We start from the raw sequence: 17429 nt of genomic DNA on the forward strand, positions 1-17429 counted from the left end.
TTTCTTTAATGATTTATACACATTTTTGAAATTATCCAATTCACAGTTATATGGAATCCCAAAAAGTTGAAGAGTATTTACACATGCTTGATGGTCTACTATATTAACATCGATGTATCAATTTAACATCTTTAGAAAACTAGCTCAAACTATAAAAATACTTTAGACCGCTTCAGACCCTCAACGTTAAGCCACCAATTTTTTACTCAAAATTCGAGGTAAGCCCATTTTCCAAGTCATCATCATTTATCATTTTTACCCAAAAGTTTCATTTCCTTTATTTTCTTTTTAAGAAAAACTAGTAAAGGACTAACTCGCTTTTTTTCAAAATTAGCTTCCTGTTTTTGAGTTTTTATAGTTCAAAACAAAAATAATTATTTTCCTCTTTAGAGCACAACTTGGAATTGGAAATAGAATACAAGTACATTTTCTCGGAATTCGAAAAGAAAACTGCGCTTCAGTGCATTTTTCCCAAAATAGTTGGCAAACGCAGATGTGAAGGATTTGCAAACTTTCAAGTAATGAATCCTCAAGAATTGCAGACATTTTCCAAATTTTTCATACTTTTTCGCACGCCGTTCCGATTTAGTAATTTCGTATAGATATGTGGGTGTAAGAAATTTAAAGAAAAACTACGAGAAGCAATGAGTATACTGAAATAGGAATTGAGAGTAAACGAAGAAAGTAGATACTTATTCATGTTTAGAAACTAAAAATCGGAGAAGACTGGTCAACAACAACAACAAAGGGGAATGGAGAAGAAGATGAAGTACAGTAATCCTTGTTTTTCCTGATATTTTATGTTTCGTTTTGACAATTGAAGTGTCCGGTGGAGAATTGGTTATATTAATTATTCAAGAAATTCAAATGATCTCGTCTTAATTGAATATTGAAGAGATGAGTATTGACTATAATTGAGCCTTTGAAAAACCTAGATATACCCACTGTATTCAACTAATAACCTTAATGATCATGATGCTGCTCTATTAGAAACTTTTTAGAATCTTCTAGAAAATCTTTAAATCTTTAAAAAAAGAAGAAACTGTACGATCAAGAAGTGCCTCCTTTTCAACTGCATTTTCTTCCAATTTCTTGTCACAGTGTTTATATGGTGCTAATGTTAACTTTGTCTTGGAACTGTAAAAAAATTTAAAGAAAACTACTAGAAGAAATGAATATACTGACATAGGCATTGAGAAAAAACTTGTGTGTTTCTTTTTAATTTTCACATTTTCATAGACGTTTTCTGGTATGAGGGAAGGAAATGCTGGCAGACCTAGGATCTAGGAAATAGAATGTACCCCTATGGGAACCTATTGAAGTTTTTGATTTCAGAGCGTAAAATTTCATGTCTAATATTATATGAACAACAAGTACCAAATTCATAAAGACTTGCAATATTAGGGGTCACATTTTCAAAGTGACAAGAAAAATTACAGTGGCATGAGAATCTACTAAAAAGCACAGAAAAACACCGACCACAGAAGCTCAGCAATACGATGAACAATAAACTAAAAACAACTAAAATAAATTATTTGGAGAAGACTACTTTATAATTAGTTTTCTTCCTTTTTTTCTCGTTTCCTTAAAAAGTTTCCTTTCTTTTTTCTCTTTCTCCAAAAAAAAGTCTGAGATCTATATTAGAAGAGGGCGAGAAGTTGAAAAAAGAGAAGAAGAGGCATTTTGCAGTTGTCGTCAAAAAAGGAAAGTAAGCGAGGCGAGGAAGGAGTACGGAGCAACGGAAGCGAAACAACTTACGGAAGACGAGGAAAAGAAGTTGAGTAGTTGACGAAGGCAATTAGAAAGACACCGGTACATAAACGAAGAGACAAACAAAAGTTATGAACACCAAGGAGGGGATAACTTTCGGAGTGTCTTGTGAAGAAATGGTCTATAGTTGGAAACCCAAACTGAATTCCGGGATAAGCGTCAGAGATGTATATTGTACAGTTATCAGAGTGAGAAAATTAGGGGAACTAAATATTTCATGAATTGAAATATATAGTTTTTGGCAAATTCAATCTCTAAAAGAGAAATCATACGAGACACTCTCTCGCAGACGACCTAAATAGGTACGGTTGGCACAAAGGCAGAAATATGGGCAGAAGGTGGGCATATAGGCAGGCACGTATAGGAAGTAGACGTGAATGTAGGCATATGGTAGACACATACATAGGTAGGAAGGTAGCCGTCAGGTCGGCACGTATACCGACAATTATAAAGTGGGCACCTATACTGCCAAGTCAAGTTAGGAAGCTTCGACAGGTCTCAAAAATATTTTTTTGATTCTAATAACCACTTTTGAAAAATACGGTGAGCATGACGTATAAAACTTAAAATAACACTGTTAACGTCATTTTCAATTCTATGCAATCAGTTATTACAGCTAATTTCTGAGGAATTCAAAGATTTTTCTGACTACTTTTTTTGAAATCTCTGAAGATTTTGCTTTCCGTTTTCTCTCAATTCTGAGTTCCGTCAACTATACTCACGGATGGGAATTTCAAGTTTCCGTATCAAGTAAAAACATGTCTCAAGTGTTTTTCGCTTTCTGACTCCTTCTTTTTCTGCATCTTTACTGAGAGTAGTACGTAACCAAATTTAACATTTCGACGACTCGTCACACTAGTAAAATGGTGAAACGAGTATACGTGAAGATGATGGAAGGATGATCAAGAGGCACAGAAAACAATAGAAGGGGTTTTGTGGAAAATGTTGAAACACATTGGAAAATAATTTTGAAATCACACGACTTTTAGATGAATATTCAAATTGTGTTGGTTGCCTAGTTACCCTCGGAAATAATTGTGAAAACGTTGTGTACAGGAAACTAAACCACAGTTACTGGAACTTTAATTGAAAAATCGAAGTTTCTATTGTAAGGTACGTATTTATGTGTATGCGCCTACCATATGCCTGATCGCCTACATGCCTTCACCGTGTCTACCGGCGTAAGTGCATGCCTACAATCTTCTGCGTATGAACTCCGTTTTTGCGCATTTCTGATTCACAATTTTTAAACCATGATTTTCTTGTACTTTTCTGTACGCGTGTTGGTAGTAGGCAAGAGTGCAGTCACGAGGCAGGCGTTGAAATTCTGATTTTTAAATATTTGCGCAACCAATTGCAACTTCAACTGGTTTTTCAGTGAAAGTAGCTATGAAAGTCTCTTCCGATTTAAAAAAAAATTTCTGATTAAAAAAGTTGTTTTGTTGATTCAAACTATTTGTTTTAATATTTTCAAAATGAAAAAAAAAACTAGCTATGTACTTTCGCGCAACTGATCAGAAATTATAAACGTATGAGTAATCAGTGAACTTCCTCAGCTTTTCTTATTTTTCACTTCTTTCGAGAAGCTAATTGGCAGTTTATGTTCAACTTTTTGGATACTCATTTTGTTTTTTAAAAGAAATGAAAAACCAGTACTCACCGAAAAAAATCCAAAAAGGATACTCTTTTCCAAACGAAACGACAAAAAACGACGAGCAGGAGGAGGAGATGAAAAATTCGATGATTAATCAAAACGAAACGAAAAAAGAAGAGAAGGGCCTCCCGACCGAAGAAATGAAATATGTGGAAACGAAGGATTTTTCATAGTTGAAAAAAAAAACGAAAAAACATACATTATGGGTAAGAGGATTTCGGAAATTTTCAAAGGAAGATTTATGATAATTTGAAAATTCATTTTTCTGGATTGTTTTCGGTTCTAGTTTGCACAGAATATAATCTGTTTCAAGTAGTTTTTTAGTTTTTCAAGGGCTTGATAGTAGGCGTCTGCAAGTCTACATGCCTACATCATACCTAGAGTATTCCGGCAAGAGGCAGGCGTAGATCGCCTCGAAGGCAGCTCACTTTTTTAAATTTTATACTCCAAAATCAAAGTTGAAAGTATAAACATCGATTTTCTGAATGTAATTTTTTTCTCCAAACAAAAGTAAAACAAAAATTCCCTGTTTCTAATTTTGCATTTGTAGTAATATTTTCTGTGAATGAGTCTTTTAAAATTAATGATAACATATGAGAAGAGGCGTGTCTTATAGCAGCAGCTGCCTCAAAGTAACAAAAAATCATAGGATTGCAGCATTGTAGCAACAAAATTATCACTTTTTTCAACTTCCATAAGTCTTATTATGAATGTACGGAGAAAGAAAACTTAAATTTATCATATTTTAACATTCATTTATTAAAAACTAATCCCGTTATAAAAAAACATGTAATGGAGGTAGTGCATCCCTTTGATTCCTTCTTGTACTCTTTTTTGATATTCGATAATTTGGCTCAACGAGGGGCAATCCTTGCTTGATCCATGGCTCTTTCAACAGTTCACTGGCTTTTAATCGTTTGAAAAATTGAAGATGTGAGCCCAAAAACTCGGTGAAATTGTTGGATATTTCTTTGCACAGTACTGGAAAATCGATTTATTGCGTTTTTTTTTTGATCAATTGTTAAGAACAACATACGAATTTCCGTCCAATTATTCCTCGGCTCTTTCGGCTCAAATAGCAATTTATTTGCATCAGGCATTGTTCTCCAGTTTGGCCAGTTGTCTTCGTTTGGAGTTCCGAGAACTCCGAAAATTATGGAAATCTGCTCCAACTCACTTCTTCCCTGCAACAATAATTGATTTTTAAAATTATAAATAAAAATATCTCACGGGAAAAATAGGTTTTCCTCGCACCAACTCTGCCAAAATACACCCTATTGCCCAAATATCTACATCCGGTTTGTACTTTTTCGATCCAAAAAGTAATTCTGGAGCACGATACCATCGAGTCGCAACCTAAAATATCAGTTGTGTCTAATTCTCTTGCCATTCTTTTTTTTCTGTTTGATTTTTCAACGGGACCACATAAATCTGGGGAACAAGTGATTGCTGTCCTTCCTTCTCCATCACATTCATCAATCTTGTTCAAAATGATTTCATTGCAAAAAGAGGCGGCAGATGTATAGAGAAGAAGCAGAAGAACACAAAATAATGCATGTACAAGATAACAAAAAAAAGTGGCACGGGAAACAGGTGCAGGGTCCCATCGAAATTTATCAAGAAATCCTGGGAAACTAATTTTCGATTTGAAAGAATGATAGCCGGAGGGACAAGGTTTTTGATTCACTAAGGTACTGAGAGAGAAAGGGAAGATCTAATGGAAGATTTCAGGTGAAAGTTGTGCCTGCCTAGTATTAATATGCCCAAATGCCATGTAGTTTATTTATGGCAAAATTACATTCAAAAGTACAAAAACTTGCTTTCTCTACGAGTTGTATATTTTAAAAGCGTTTAAATTTCGAACTTGTAAAAATGCTATAAATTTCCCAAAAAGTTCACACTTTTTGAAATTTGGCAATTTACTAATAGTAAAACTTTAGCGAGGAAATTTGGTGGTTCATTGAGTAGTTTATCAATTTCAAAGTTCAAGTTTTCCTTCAATTTTACTTACATTCACATCATATTCTTGATTTGGATCTTTTGGCATGTAGAAGCATGCTTGCCCAAAATCTGCAATTTTCACCACATTGCGAGATGTGACTAGAATATTCTCCGGTTTAATATCTCTGTGCATTATTTCTTTCGAATGAAGATAGGCGATTCCTGATAAAATTTGTGTGTAATACCATCTGAAAATGTGAAATTTTGTTGGTTTTTAATTGAAGTAAATATATTGAAAGTTGTGGCGTTTCAAAACTTTCGTAATCAGTGAAAAGTGCATGGAAAGGCAAAAATTGTTCAAACTTTTGTGCGGTTTTTTTTTCAATTTAGAATGCTGATTTCAAGAAGAACACTTGGCCGACCTATTAAACTGTTCGGTCTTTGGTCGTGTTTTGTCTTTAATAATATCCCCTAACGTATACGGTACTTCCTCGGTAACAATTGACATCAGATCGGCAGATGGAAAACAATCAAGTAATTTTAAAATCTGAAAATATTCCCATCTGAGATTATAAAGTCTTGTTTTTCATGTCTATACAACTCACATTACGATGATGTAGATTCCGAAGACAGCTGATCTCTCGGGCTAAACTCACTTTTGAAACATTCGGGACCATTATTCGCTTTATTGCAACTCGCTTCGAAGTCTTAAAAATAGTGTTAACAAGGGTTATTGTTAGCTAGAAATGTCTTGAAGCTATTCAGAACAATTCAATTTTTATTATATTTTCTAGTCAAGCTTTGCGCAACTCGACTTTGCGAGCTAAAAACTCGGTTATTTTGAGCTAAAAATAGAGACCGAATATCAAAAATAATATATAAGTAATTGTCAGTTTTATTTTTGATAAAACTAAACGGAAAATGTATATTATATAAAACACTAAAGTTGAGCAATAGAGTGTTAGAATAGAACAAGTAAGGTGTAAATATCTTGTTATTGAAAACCAAAACTTTCGCTTCTCATGTGAGTTTTTTTTAACTTTTGAAGGAGTTTATTGAAAATTCAAATTTTTATTGACACAAAAATCATGTTTATTTTATGTATAATTTACAAGACAAGAACTTTAAAAACTCACCAGGGTATCTCTTGCAATGACAACAAGACCGAAAGCTCCACGACCGGCGACTTGAATGGTCTCATATCGATAAATAGAGGATGGCATATAAATATGAAGAAGATTAAAGTGTGAATGTGTACATTAAGGTCATTCTGGAGCTGACTGAATATGAAAAGGATGAGAAGAAAAAGTGGAAAAGAGGGATAAATGTTTGAGGAAATCGAAAGAGACGAAGGCAATGTGCGGATGTAGTTGTCATGGAGACAACGACTTGAAGTGAAAGTGTGGACCTTTTTATGAGTTATTCGAATGGGAACAACATAATGGGGGAATTGAGGTGACTTTTCTTCTCGGCAAAAATGTTATAAGTAGTTGGCACGGTAACATACAAAAAATTGAATTAGTAGAAATAAAAATTCCAAACCAAAAAATATAGCTGCTATTTGTTCGATATCTACGCGAAATTATTTATTGGAATTAAAAGACAATTCAAATCACCAGAAATAATGTGAATAATATGATAAAAGCAGAAAGTTTACCAAAAAACGAAGAATTAAAAGTATAAATTGTATTCATCTGGTTCGTTTCACTCAATCAGCTCATCGTCGCTCTCTTCAGTCTTCTTTTCAGTCAGATTTCGGCAAGTTGGCGTTTGGAGCCAGTTGACAGATTCTGAAATGTTTGAAATCTTAATTTTCAGGATAAAAACTAACTTTCTCGAGCTCCTGGATGGTTTACAAATCATTCAAGCATTTGCGGACAAGTTCTTCATCGAAAATTAAATCCATCGCTGATTTGACGGGGGACAGTTGATGAAGATCATGGAACGTTGCAATCAATTTGCAACCATCAACAACTCATGTGGCGTGAGTGCATAGAAGAAGAACGGTGGAGAGTCTTCGAGCAAACTAGAGATCTTAAACTGTTCCACCCAATCATCGGAAATTTGGATCTTGTTAATATCCTCACTGCGCGAGAGCTCCACGTTGAAATAAAAGCGCCCAGGTTTTTGAATCGGCACTGACGAATGTTCAACCGATTTGAAATAAATTCTGAAAAGTTTCACAATGAAAGATGTAGCTGTAAATTATTACTTACCCTTCTCGACGGAATAGTTTCTTGACCATGGTAGCCTCAAATGGTTTCCGCGAACACTCGGTGAATACGCCAACAAACTTCTTTTCTGATGTCTCAGTACTACGTTTCTTATTCTTATCCATCCTGATCGAAGTAGCATTATTGGTATGAATGTTTTTCAACTTCTTTTCTCCCCTGTAGCGATAACCGCTCCAGACGTCCATAATCTCCTTTACTTGATCCATTTCCTGAAATTATTCGATAAATGTTCTGTCTTCTTAGCCGACATGGCGCAATCTCAATTAGTACATAGTTTCAGCTTTCCTTCTTTAGAAGAAATTTTGTTTTATACTCACATGATTGATAGATTCTTGATTCCGTGATTATTTTCACTCGGGAATCGCTCGCCCACTATGGGGGAGTCTACGCAAGGACAACGCAAGGACAAGGACAACATTCTAATGGAATGGAAACAATTGCCCGATTGCACCAATTCTAGTTCAAGCGAACAATGATAACTTTTGTATTCTGTATTCCTTCACGTCTCCCAGCGAGCGTAATAAATTATTATTATTATTATTATTATGAACCACTGATATTGTCCCGTTGAAAGCAATTGGTTGAACACCGAGTGGTTGCGTTAGGGTTACAGTTTCTCTCCCAAATTGAATTGTCAATTGAACAGATGGGCAATTGATCGGAACTTGCATAACTCCTGAGAAATGTAATATTCCAACTTATTTTTGCAATAGTTTTTATATTTTTCATCGAAATTTATAGTTTTTGAGGATAACGAAAGGTTTCATTTCGGGAAGCTGATTTCTATGAGTCTCTTCTATTTCCTAACTACCAACGTCTGACGGAGAGTTTTTGTAATTTTTGTCGATTTATGGTAACAATTTTTCATTTAATTTGAAAATTATAAAGCAAATGCAGCTGATAAATCGGAATCACTTTAATAATTGGACACATGACAAAATCGAAAGTTCCCATGAAAAGTTCTGTAATCCAAAGATAACCACTTACTCGACTTGTTCGAATTCAGTGGAGTGGTAAAAGCGAATAAACAAAGAAATCAATAAATGTTTATTATCGAAACAAAGATCCACCCTTTGCCAAAACAAAAATGTTGCTAAAGGGTCAGGGTGCCACGTGAAAATTCATTAATGTTTTTTTTTGAAATTATGAATATATTTTTTCGATTGTTAAAAATTTGTTAAAAACATTTATATTCTCAATCATTATTATGTTCACAAGAATAATTTTTAATGTACATATTTTACCTCAAAAATAGGTTTCTTTCAGGTAAATTTGAACTTTCAAAACAATCAACTTGAAAATGAAAATACAGTTCATTTATTATCCGGAATGTAAATTATTATTTGACATGAGAATGTACAATGGCGATGTCTTTCTTCAAGAAATGGCTACTTTCTTCTTCCATAACCTGGATATCCAAATCCTCCGTTATAATTGTTGTTACCACCAGCACCAACGGCATCTTGAGCATAATAGCAAGCAGCTCCATTAGCAGGTTGAAGGTTGGATACAAAACTGAGAATTTCACATTTGAAAGCAAACTCTCCAACTTGGAAAAGGTTTACAGCATCACAATCAAATTGACGACAAGCTTCCTTACATTGCTCAATGTCCTGAAATTTAAATTTTGTTGTGATTTTGTGAAATTAATTTTGAAAAATACTCACTTGAACATTATCGATATCGTAAACTTTTCCACCTTTGCATTCCATTCTCTGTTGAAGTATATAGGCTCGTGCTCCGACATATTGTGCATAGGGAAGGACTACAATTTCAATATTATTTTCAGTTTTACGAGGTTAACTCAGTTAGTAGTAGTTGAAGATCAACTAAAGTTCACAAATGCCAAGGAACCGAATGTTGTTTTGTGGTGATGTGTTGTGAGAGATTGAAAATATAAATATAAAAACAGTGAGCACATTCAGTGGCAATTTGTGAACTTACAACTATGACACGCACCGGCCATATTAAACATGAGAAGGCTGAAAAGAAGAAGTGATGGAACGGTTGAAGGCATGACGATTGAATGAGGTGAAGCTCTTTCTCTTTCTCTGAATATATTATTTATTTACATTACAGGCGTCCCCTCGGAAAGTACGTACAGGAGGCGGAAATGAATGAATTGGACATAAAAATATGGAAATGTCAATAAAGACACAATCATAGAAGGGGAAGAAGTGAAGTGGAGCTGCTGGCAGAAGAGCACTAGTTTAGATTTCGATTTGGAAGAAGAAGAAGCAGCTTGGAGTTTCAAAAACGTTTGGAAACGATTCGCAAACATAACAAAAATCAAAAAAAATCATGGAAAGGGGCATTTCAAAAACTTCAGAGAATTTGTTGATAAGGTTTCCATGATAGGTAGGCACGCCTATATGCCTGCCTACGTGGCAGCCCACGTTTGCCTACGTTTTTTCCCACCGTCAATTTCTGCAGTAGGCTTGTAGGAAAGATGCATGCAGGCATTTTTATGTCTGATCCACGATTGCTCAAAATGTCCAAATATCATAATTAAATTTTTCAAAAAAATAATCCCAGTTGTAATAGTGAAAACTTGGTTTCACACAGCAAAATGTGAAAGTCGGCTAAAAAAGATTTCTGCGATTTTTATACCTCAGTTCCACATTTTTGGAAATTTTGACAGTATCAAAACGTCGACTGAAAATTTTGAAAAATCGAAAATTTTTTTTTCAAATTTCAAAACTCAAAAACCAAAAAAAACGGAAATTGCCAAATTAATTTCAAAAAGCTAGACAATATTTGAGTTTATAGATTTACAGAGTTGATCTACCTCATAATTTTTAACTAGAAAAACTAGTCACTTAAAATTTTAAGTTCTACGAGACGTAATGGCACAAATACTAGTCACCTTTTCAGTAACTCAACCTAATAAATCATAAAACCTTGCTCAAACCTGCTCACTGTAAGATGCCAAATAGTGAATTTGGAATGACTCATTTCAAATAACTGAATTGCAGCGAAAAAAGTGACGTTCTGTCTCTCGACCCGCAACGGTTTATATTTGACATGGCATCGTGTAATCCGGTTCACATAACACCCGAAATCGAGAGTTTTCATTATTTTTGAATTTCAATTCTCTATAAAAAACACACTATTCTGCCTTTAAACTGGAATATTTAAATTTTAAACTACTAAATTTGACCTAAAGATGGTTTGCATAACCGGTGGTAAATAGTAAGCGTAAATAAGCTAACACAACAAACAAGTACCGGAAAACGACAAAGAAATTAAATGAAATGTATGACATAATTCGTGAGCAAACGGAGCTCTTTTATAGTGTACCATTTGTAAAGAAAATGTAACAAATAATGCAAGTACAGTAACCAACAAGGCCTCCATTGTTCATTTTCCCGGTTAGATCATGTATACATGTTTAAACAGCATGTTATGTTCGAATTTTCTGGAGAATTTCTGTGTCTGCTCCCACATAACAATGCGGATCATAAAATCGTTTTATTCTTGAATTGGGTGTGCAATGCCATACGAAATATGACGTGAGTTGTCAAATATGTGGGTAACGTGAAAAAAACGACTGAAAAGTTAAAGTTGGCATTTAATGCTTGATGTTAAATGTTCCAGACTTTTCTTTGCAAACATGAAAAGATCAGGAATTGAAAAGTATTAAAAAAAATATCTGGAATTTTGGTAAAGCGAACGAACCTAAAATAATTGTTTCTAAAACAAACTATTGTCAGGGTTTAAGTACTGAGATGTTAGCAAGTCAAGTACTTCAATTGAAAAGTATAAAATAAACTGATTTTCTGTAAATCTCAAGAGTTTTTGTTTTTTTTCATTTTAAATGATTTGAATTCAAAGGTAATTTTTCTTCTGCAACTATATTCTATTTCCAAACTTGCATAATAATATTTTTTCATTCAAAAAAGTACAAAAGTTAATATTATTGTTTTCGAGTTGTTTCAAAGAGTACATATTACAAATGACGAATTCGGAAAAAAACAGGACGACACTGCAAACATGAATACATTACCGCACAAAGTCGAGCATCTACAGATTTTTTTTGAAAATTAATTGGCATATTACAGGGTGCGTCAAAAGTATGGTAACACGTGAAGCGCTCTTTTACATGAGCTTTTCGCGCGGCTGCCAAGTCATACGTACATTTTTCTAACGATTACTGATAGCTGAATAAATCACCTCGGCAATCTGATGAACCCTTTGGCCGAAACGGTGTTTTGGCACGCGGCACTTCCCACACAAATACACATCCCACGCACGCCAATAATTTTCAGATGTATGATTTTTATGTGCGCGCATTATGGCTCTTCATCCACTATGAGCACATCGCATTTTAACTGTGTATTCAAAATCTGGAAAATAAAAATATTACTGAAATTCTGTTCAATCATATATCCACTCAATTTTGCCAAGTGTTCCTTTGTTTTTGAACCGTGACCTCAATTATCCATCCATGATTCCTTTTTTTTTGGAATTTGTGTTTTGTTTATTACAGAAGTTTGCCGACATTTATTATATTGGTGTAGACTCTGGAGGCTACGATTCTTGATTGCATCATGACCTACATCCTTGTACCCTTTTGGAAGAAGGTCAATTATATGAAAAAACGTCAGGAAATGAATCAACTCCTTCAGAAATCTAAATTTAGTCTCTTAGGAAATGTGACCTTGTGTCGAAGAAACTTCCGAAGTAACTTATTTTACTGTAATGCTTCATAATAGTTTTAAATTTAAAAGGTTATGAAAACGTCTAGCGTTTGAGCAATTATCATTTCTTTTTGATGTACAGGCTTTCAATTGAATTACAAAATCGGCAATTTTTGACGTAAAAATTCTGAAACTGAAAATTAAAATATTCAGAAATTTTTTTCTGAATAGTTTTGAGGAGAGTATACATCCCTGCAGGCATTTTTTAAAGGTGTAGGTAGGCAGGCATTTAGTGTCTTTGGGTGATGTTTGATATAATAGTGGTGTTTCAAAACCATTGTCGTGTCTGTTTCTAATAATATATTTTATTTTAAGAATCCTCAAGAAAATACATAAAATAATTATGAGAATGTAGCCTATTGTGTCAGTTGTAACTTGTGTGACCTGTATACATACAATCCTGAATGGAAATTATCAAAAGTTGAACTACACGGTGAGTTTTTCCCAACCTTTTAGCATGCAGGTAGATATCATCATGCATATTATAAAGCTCTATTGAAACATTATTATTTCTGTACTACATTTTATTTTCCTGATTCAACGGCGTCGGTGACTTCAAAATAGAAACAATTCTCTGAAAATTCGGGTTTGAAGTGACATCGAAAACAGTCAAAGCAACAATTGGAGTCATTATTTTTGCCGAAACGTTTGATACGGAATTGAAAATCAATTTTCTGGTAAATATAGTTTAAATAGTTATTAATGACCAATTGGACCTACACCCAGATTTGTCTGATTTTGATCGAACAATACTTACTAGAGATTTGCGTAGTTTATAGTTTCATCTTTGGAAAACAAAAAGAAGAAGGGTGTTTGCTGATTTTGCACTTTTTCTCAAAACGTGATAGTATTGAGAAGAAAGAATGCAATAATGTACTAACAATAGATGGTTCTTCCCTGAACTTCTTTTTTCCTCGTTTCTATTTATTTTCATCAGTACATTCCATTCTTTTTTTTCCTTCTTTTTCTTCTTCCCCTCGCTCCTTCAGCTGTTTGACCTAAGCGGCTTCCTATTTTGCGCTCTTGATCTGCACAAAGTACTTATGGTGTTCAAATTGCTTTCAGAAATTGGACCATCATTGCAATTTTACTTAATTTGACACCCAGCATGCAAGAAAAAGGCTATTTTAAGCTGAAGCCTGCAGTGAGGAGATTGTTTTTTCCTTGATGGAGGGTAGAGAAGAAGAAGAATAAGGAAGTGGATTTCGCACATTTTCCGTTTTTTTTTTGCAGAGTTCATTGAAGTAGCGTGAATAGGATATCAAAAGATGAGGTAACCTGCTACTTGTTATTATTTTTGATGGTGTTTTGTCCTTGGAAGAACCTATTAAAATAAAATCAGGTCGTCGTCATGAGGAGGCGGAGGGATTATCTGTGTTTCGATGAGTTTACAAGTCATAAGTACTTATTTATATATGATCAAACCAAACAGAGTTTCAGTTCATTTATCTAGAGACTATAAGCTGCACGCTTTTTGCAGGTGCTTCATTCGAATGACTTTTAGACTTTCACAAGATCGCTGAAAGATTCGTTTTATTTTTAAAATAAACCTTGAAAAAGTTTTTGCATAGAATTTTAAAATCAAATAGGGTAACCTATTTAAAACTATTTGTTTTTCAAAATCTAAGGTATGAAAATAATATTTCCAAAAAAAACTATTTTCAAGATATATCAGTAGGCACTTCTGCATGCCTACTTTCAGGCCCGCCTGACTACCCCCTTTATTCGGTATTTTTGAGTGAGTTCAGAAGTTTGTTATGACAAAGTGTACATATGTATAAACGTTTCATTTGAGAATTCCAATAAATTTGCAGATGTAAACAAAAAAGAAAAAAGTTTATATAATTTTTATTCACCTTTTCGGAGGAGTTTTACAGGTTTTGGAGGACCTGTGTTGTTCGCCTTGGCGAGCCACACAAAGTACATCGAAAAAACCTTAAAGTGCTTTATTTTCTCCAATTCCTCCAAACACCTTTAAAACTATCTCAACAGGGTTATGTAGTGACCCTGAGTTTATAAAATTCCATATTCCTTATATAAACTTTTACTTACCTACCAATTGATCAGAAACTTTTCGAATAAATAGTTAATGTTTTTTTTTCAATGATGCAATTGCCAAGATGAGTCATAATATCTGTAAGTCAAATAGCAAAACAAGAAAAGTCAAAGTACAATGTTTATTGTTTCTAGGTGGATATTACAGGTGATATTCTCAAAATTGTCGCATGATTTTTTTTTGTTTTCAGATCACACCACAGTTTGGTATAAATGTCGGGATAAATTTTGAACAAATCTTCAGAATATCTTCGTAGTTGACTACAATTGCCAATCAAACTAAAACAATCGTTTTCGCACTTTGTTTTTGTCCGAATGACCCATAATATCAATGACCTGAAACTTTTATCTTTTATCAACATGTCCATTCTTTGATCTCTTTCTTCTTTATTTGAAAACATCGTTCAATCAAAGGATAGTGAGGTTATCACATATCTCTCTTTCTTGTCTTTATCACTCAACACGTCCATTTCATCAACAGATTGCTTGAATGTATCTCGTAGGTGTTGTGCGGTATTTTTGCAATGTTCTAGGTTTTCGGATTTTTTTTTAAATTTAAAATGTATAGTTTAGGTACATGCCTCGCACCTACCTGTCTTAACCTACTTTTCATTTTTCATCCCTGAAAAATTTAAATCAGCAAAAATTAATTTACCCCAATTCTTTTAACTTTATGAAACTATAATTAGTTTTCAATTTAATTTCTGATGCACTTTTATTTCCTGTTGAAAGTCTTCCATTTTCCAAATTTGTCAAAACCATCCATCAAGCACATTAGAAATCCGAGTTCTGAGCATTGTGCATAAAATTCATTTCTTTCACCGACTTTTTCCTCTTCATGCTCAACCGTTCTCAATACCTTCACTGTCTGCGTATCCATCACGTCGCGCACTCGCCATAGTCCGAAGTCTGCTGTGTCGAGAAAAGAGAAAACCGAAAAAAAAACAGCAGCAGCAATGGGAATGGTTGTAGAGAAAGAGAGAGAGGAAGAGAGATGCATGAAAAAAGAAGAAAAGAAATGGAGTAGAAGAGGAGGACGAAGAAGAAGATGAAGAAGAAAAATAAGAAGAAGAAAATACATGTTATAGCTGAGTCGAGCCTCTTCGTCTCTATACGTCTGCGCCTCATCGGCGCCCCTCGTCTGGCCCATAACCCCTCTCTGTCGTGTCTTTTTTTTGCGTCGTCGCTCACTTCTCGTCAACTCTCTTCCATTCAAATCCATTCCGTTTTCGTCTTCTGCTTCTGCTCCCCCCGACTCGATTATATCTAGTTTTTTTTTCGTCTTCTTTTATTCATTTCTCCATTTTTTGTCGAAAAAATTGTGTTTTCCTTCTTTTTTCAGAGTGTAAAAAGCTTTCTCTCTAATCTAGATGAAAGGTCGGTGGGAAAAAAAGTTTTGAACTGAAAACAAAAAGATAATACTTCTTCTCTTCCTCAACTCCATGAACCATCTTCTTGGCAGCAGCTTGCTCCTCATTCTTTGCTCTTTTTTACACTGGCTCTTTTCCTTCATGTTTCCGCAACTCGCTTCCTTGTTCTGTTCGATTTATTTGGCTCTTCTTCTTTTTGCTTTTTATTGAAGTTTTTTCTCTTCACTGCCATTTTCAAATTTATGAACTTTTCCCGTTATAACATTTTATTGCGAAAAGGACGTTGGTTATGAATAGGAGTGTGAGAATAGAAAGTCTGAAGAGGCGTCAAAAACCATTTGGATAGAGTATAGTACTAATCAAACATCACAAAAAAACATGTTCTAAATCGTTTTGAAAATTCCCATTTTTTAGTTATCTAATTCGGAAAAAAAAAACATCAAGCTTCTACAAATCTACAAATTGCTATTAACTCTCCGGGATTTTTTTGAGTTTTGCTCGTCCGTTTTCTGCAAATAGTTAGTACTGAGGCAGACCATATTATCATTATAATTTTTCTTAATTATTCAAAATTTTTTTCAGTATACTAATACACACGTACATCAGTGATAACTACTTTAACTTTATAAATACCAAATAAGCTACCGTATTTCACAATCAGTTATTGTTCACCTCTATTTTAATTTTTTAAGATGACATAGTAGGCAGGTACATTTTCAGAAGTACGTGCCTGCCTGCCGGCTACGTTTAGCATTTTGAAGCAAAAATTTTTATGCACTTTTATTTTTATGGAAGGTTGTAATTTAGTTGCCAATTATAATAGATTATGTTCCGTTCAACTTTTGAAGCGACTTTTCAAAAGCCTAATATTTTTGCTTTTAGTTAGATTTTCTTGAATTTTCTAGTCAACAAACATAATCAGGATAATGAATTTTTAAATTAAATTTGTGATTGGCACAATGTCTCGGCGTGGTCTGGGATCACACAGTTCAATTTTTGATTAAATGAGAGCCGAGGTTTCTAGTCAAGCCACTGATTTGTCAATTCAATTTGTGCCAAAAAAAAAGAATTTATGAAAAGCTTGAACATTTTTTTCATGAAACTGATTAATTTTCAAAAATTATATTGTGAATTCAGAAGGAAGCAAGTTATGGAGCTATTAAATCAAAATCGAAGTAGTTTTTCTGATTATTGCGAAAATGTGAATTTGCATGCTTTTTGGTACTCATCGTATAAATTCTCTAATTGAAGTGCACTTATTTTCACTTTTATTCCTCAAAAATGCCAGTAGCACTTTTAACAGCAGGTAAATCGACATATGAACTTTTGAGTTTTAGTTTCATTAGTGGTATCAGTCCGAAAAAAAAACTCATAAATCTTATATCAAATTGCACTTTCCATGTTTCGGCTGACTATAACAAACTCGCGTCATGGAAAATACTCAAAATCTACTTCCTGGTTTCTATCCTCCTCTCGCGAAATATCAATTTCCTTTTTTTCTAATAATAATTGGGTAAAAAACGCTAATCGCGTGCAGACAAATGGTACCAAATGACATCAAATGATATACTCGATGACATTAAAAGTCTGGATAGAAGACATTGAAACCCGAGCTTTCCCACGATTCAAGTCTGCAGGAATAGGGGGTCAGAACACAAATACACGTTTATGAACAGAACACATTCAGAGTGATCAACCAGAGAGA

The 17429-nt window shown here is 34.1% G+C and overlaps 3 protein-coding genes, 1 long non-coding RNA gene and 4 other non-coding genes across 9 annotated transcripts; 4 read left to right on the forward strand and 4 right to left on the reverse strand.

Annotated features, from left to right (window-relative positions):
* Positions 1-2052: 2052 nt before the first annotated feature.
* H01G02.13 lies at positions 2053-2199 on the forward strand. Its single transcript, NR_056706.1, has one exon. It is a non-coding gene; the product is annotated as an Unclassified non-coding RNA H01G02.13 (non-coding RNA).
* Positions 2200-2415: 216 nt separating this feature from the next.
* On the forward strand, positions 2416-2565 carry H01G02.14. Its single transcript, NR_056707.1, has one exon. It is a non-coding gene; the product is annotated as an Unclassified non-coding RNA H01G02.14 (non-coding RNA).
* Positions 2566-2715: 150 nt separating this feature from the next.
* Positions 2716-2940, forward strand: H01G02.10. Its single transcript, NR_056708.1, has one exon. It is a non-coding gene; the product is annotated as an Unclassified non-coding RNA H01G02.10 (non-coding RNA).
* A 1213-nt stretch (positions 2941-4153) lies between these two features.
* Positions 4154-6678, reverse strand: dyf-18 (Protein kinase domain-containing protein). The gene is made up of 7 exons (NM_069831.3): positions 6502-6678; positions 5971-6072; positions 5788-5912; positions 5436-5613; positions 4655-4780; positions 4461-4608; positions 4154-4405 (listed from the first exon to the last, which is right to left on the reverse strand). Exons 1-7 carry the CDS (start codon positions 6586-6588, stop codon positions 4200-4202), a joined length of 972 nt encoding a protein of 323 aa, NP_502232.2. The 5' UTR covers positions 6589-6678; the 3' UTR covers positions 4154-4199.
* Positions 6679-6957: 279 nt separating this feature from the next.
* On the reverse strand, positions 6958-8644 carry H01G02.4 (BRCT domain-containing protein). The gene is made up of 4 exons (NM_001383209.1): positions 8587-8644; positions 7917-8275; positions 7582-7808; positions 6958-7535 (listed from the first exon to the last, which is right to left on the reverse strand). Exons 3-4 carry the CDS (start codon positions 7803-7805, stop codon positions 7319-7321), a joined length of 441 nt encoding a protein of 146 aa, NP_001370223.1. The 5' UTR covers positions 7806-7808; positions 7917-8275; positions 8587-8644; the 3' UTR covers positions 6958-7318.
* Positions 8645-8770: 126 nt separating this feature from the next.
* On the reverse strand, positions 8771-9652 carry H01G02.1 (Apple domain-containing protein). 2 transcript variants are annotated; one of them, NM_001268662.4, is made up of 3 exons: positions 9544-9652; positions 9267-9364; positions 8771-9212 (listed from the first exon to the last, which is right to left on the reverse strand). In NM_001268662.4, the coding sequence occupies exons 1-3, from the start codon at positions 9614-9616 to the stop codon at positions 8988-8990; spliced, it is 396 nt and encodes a 131-aa protein (NP_001255591.1). In that variant the 5' UTR covers positions 9617-9652; the 3' UTR covers positions 8771-8987. The 2 variants fall into 2 exon arrangements, with proteins under 2 accessions (NP_001255591.1, NP_001255590.1); NM_001268661.4 differs by having other exon boundaries at positions 8904-9212; positions 9559-9650.
* Positions 9653-12368: 2716 nt separating this feature from the next.
* 21ur-12922 lies at positions 12369-12389 on the reverse strand. The gene has a single exon (NR_056709.1).
* A 1840-nt stretch (positions 12390-14229) lies between these two features.
* On the forward strand, positions 14230-15173 carry linc-151. The gene has a single exon (NR_101964.1). It is a non-coding gene; the product is annotated as a long non-coding RNA linc-151 (long non-coding RNA).
* The last annotated feature ends 2256 nt before the right edge of the window (positions 15174-17429 follow it).

This window comes from Caenorhabditis elegans, chromosome IV, assembly GCF_000002985.6.
Source record: "Caenorhabditis elegans chromosome IV".
NCBI classification, from domain to species: domain Eukaryota; kingdom Metazoa; phylum Nematoda; class Chromadorea; order Rhabditida; family Rhabditidae; genus Caenorhabditis; species Caenorhabditis elegans.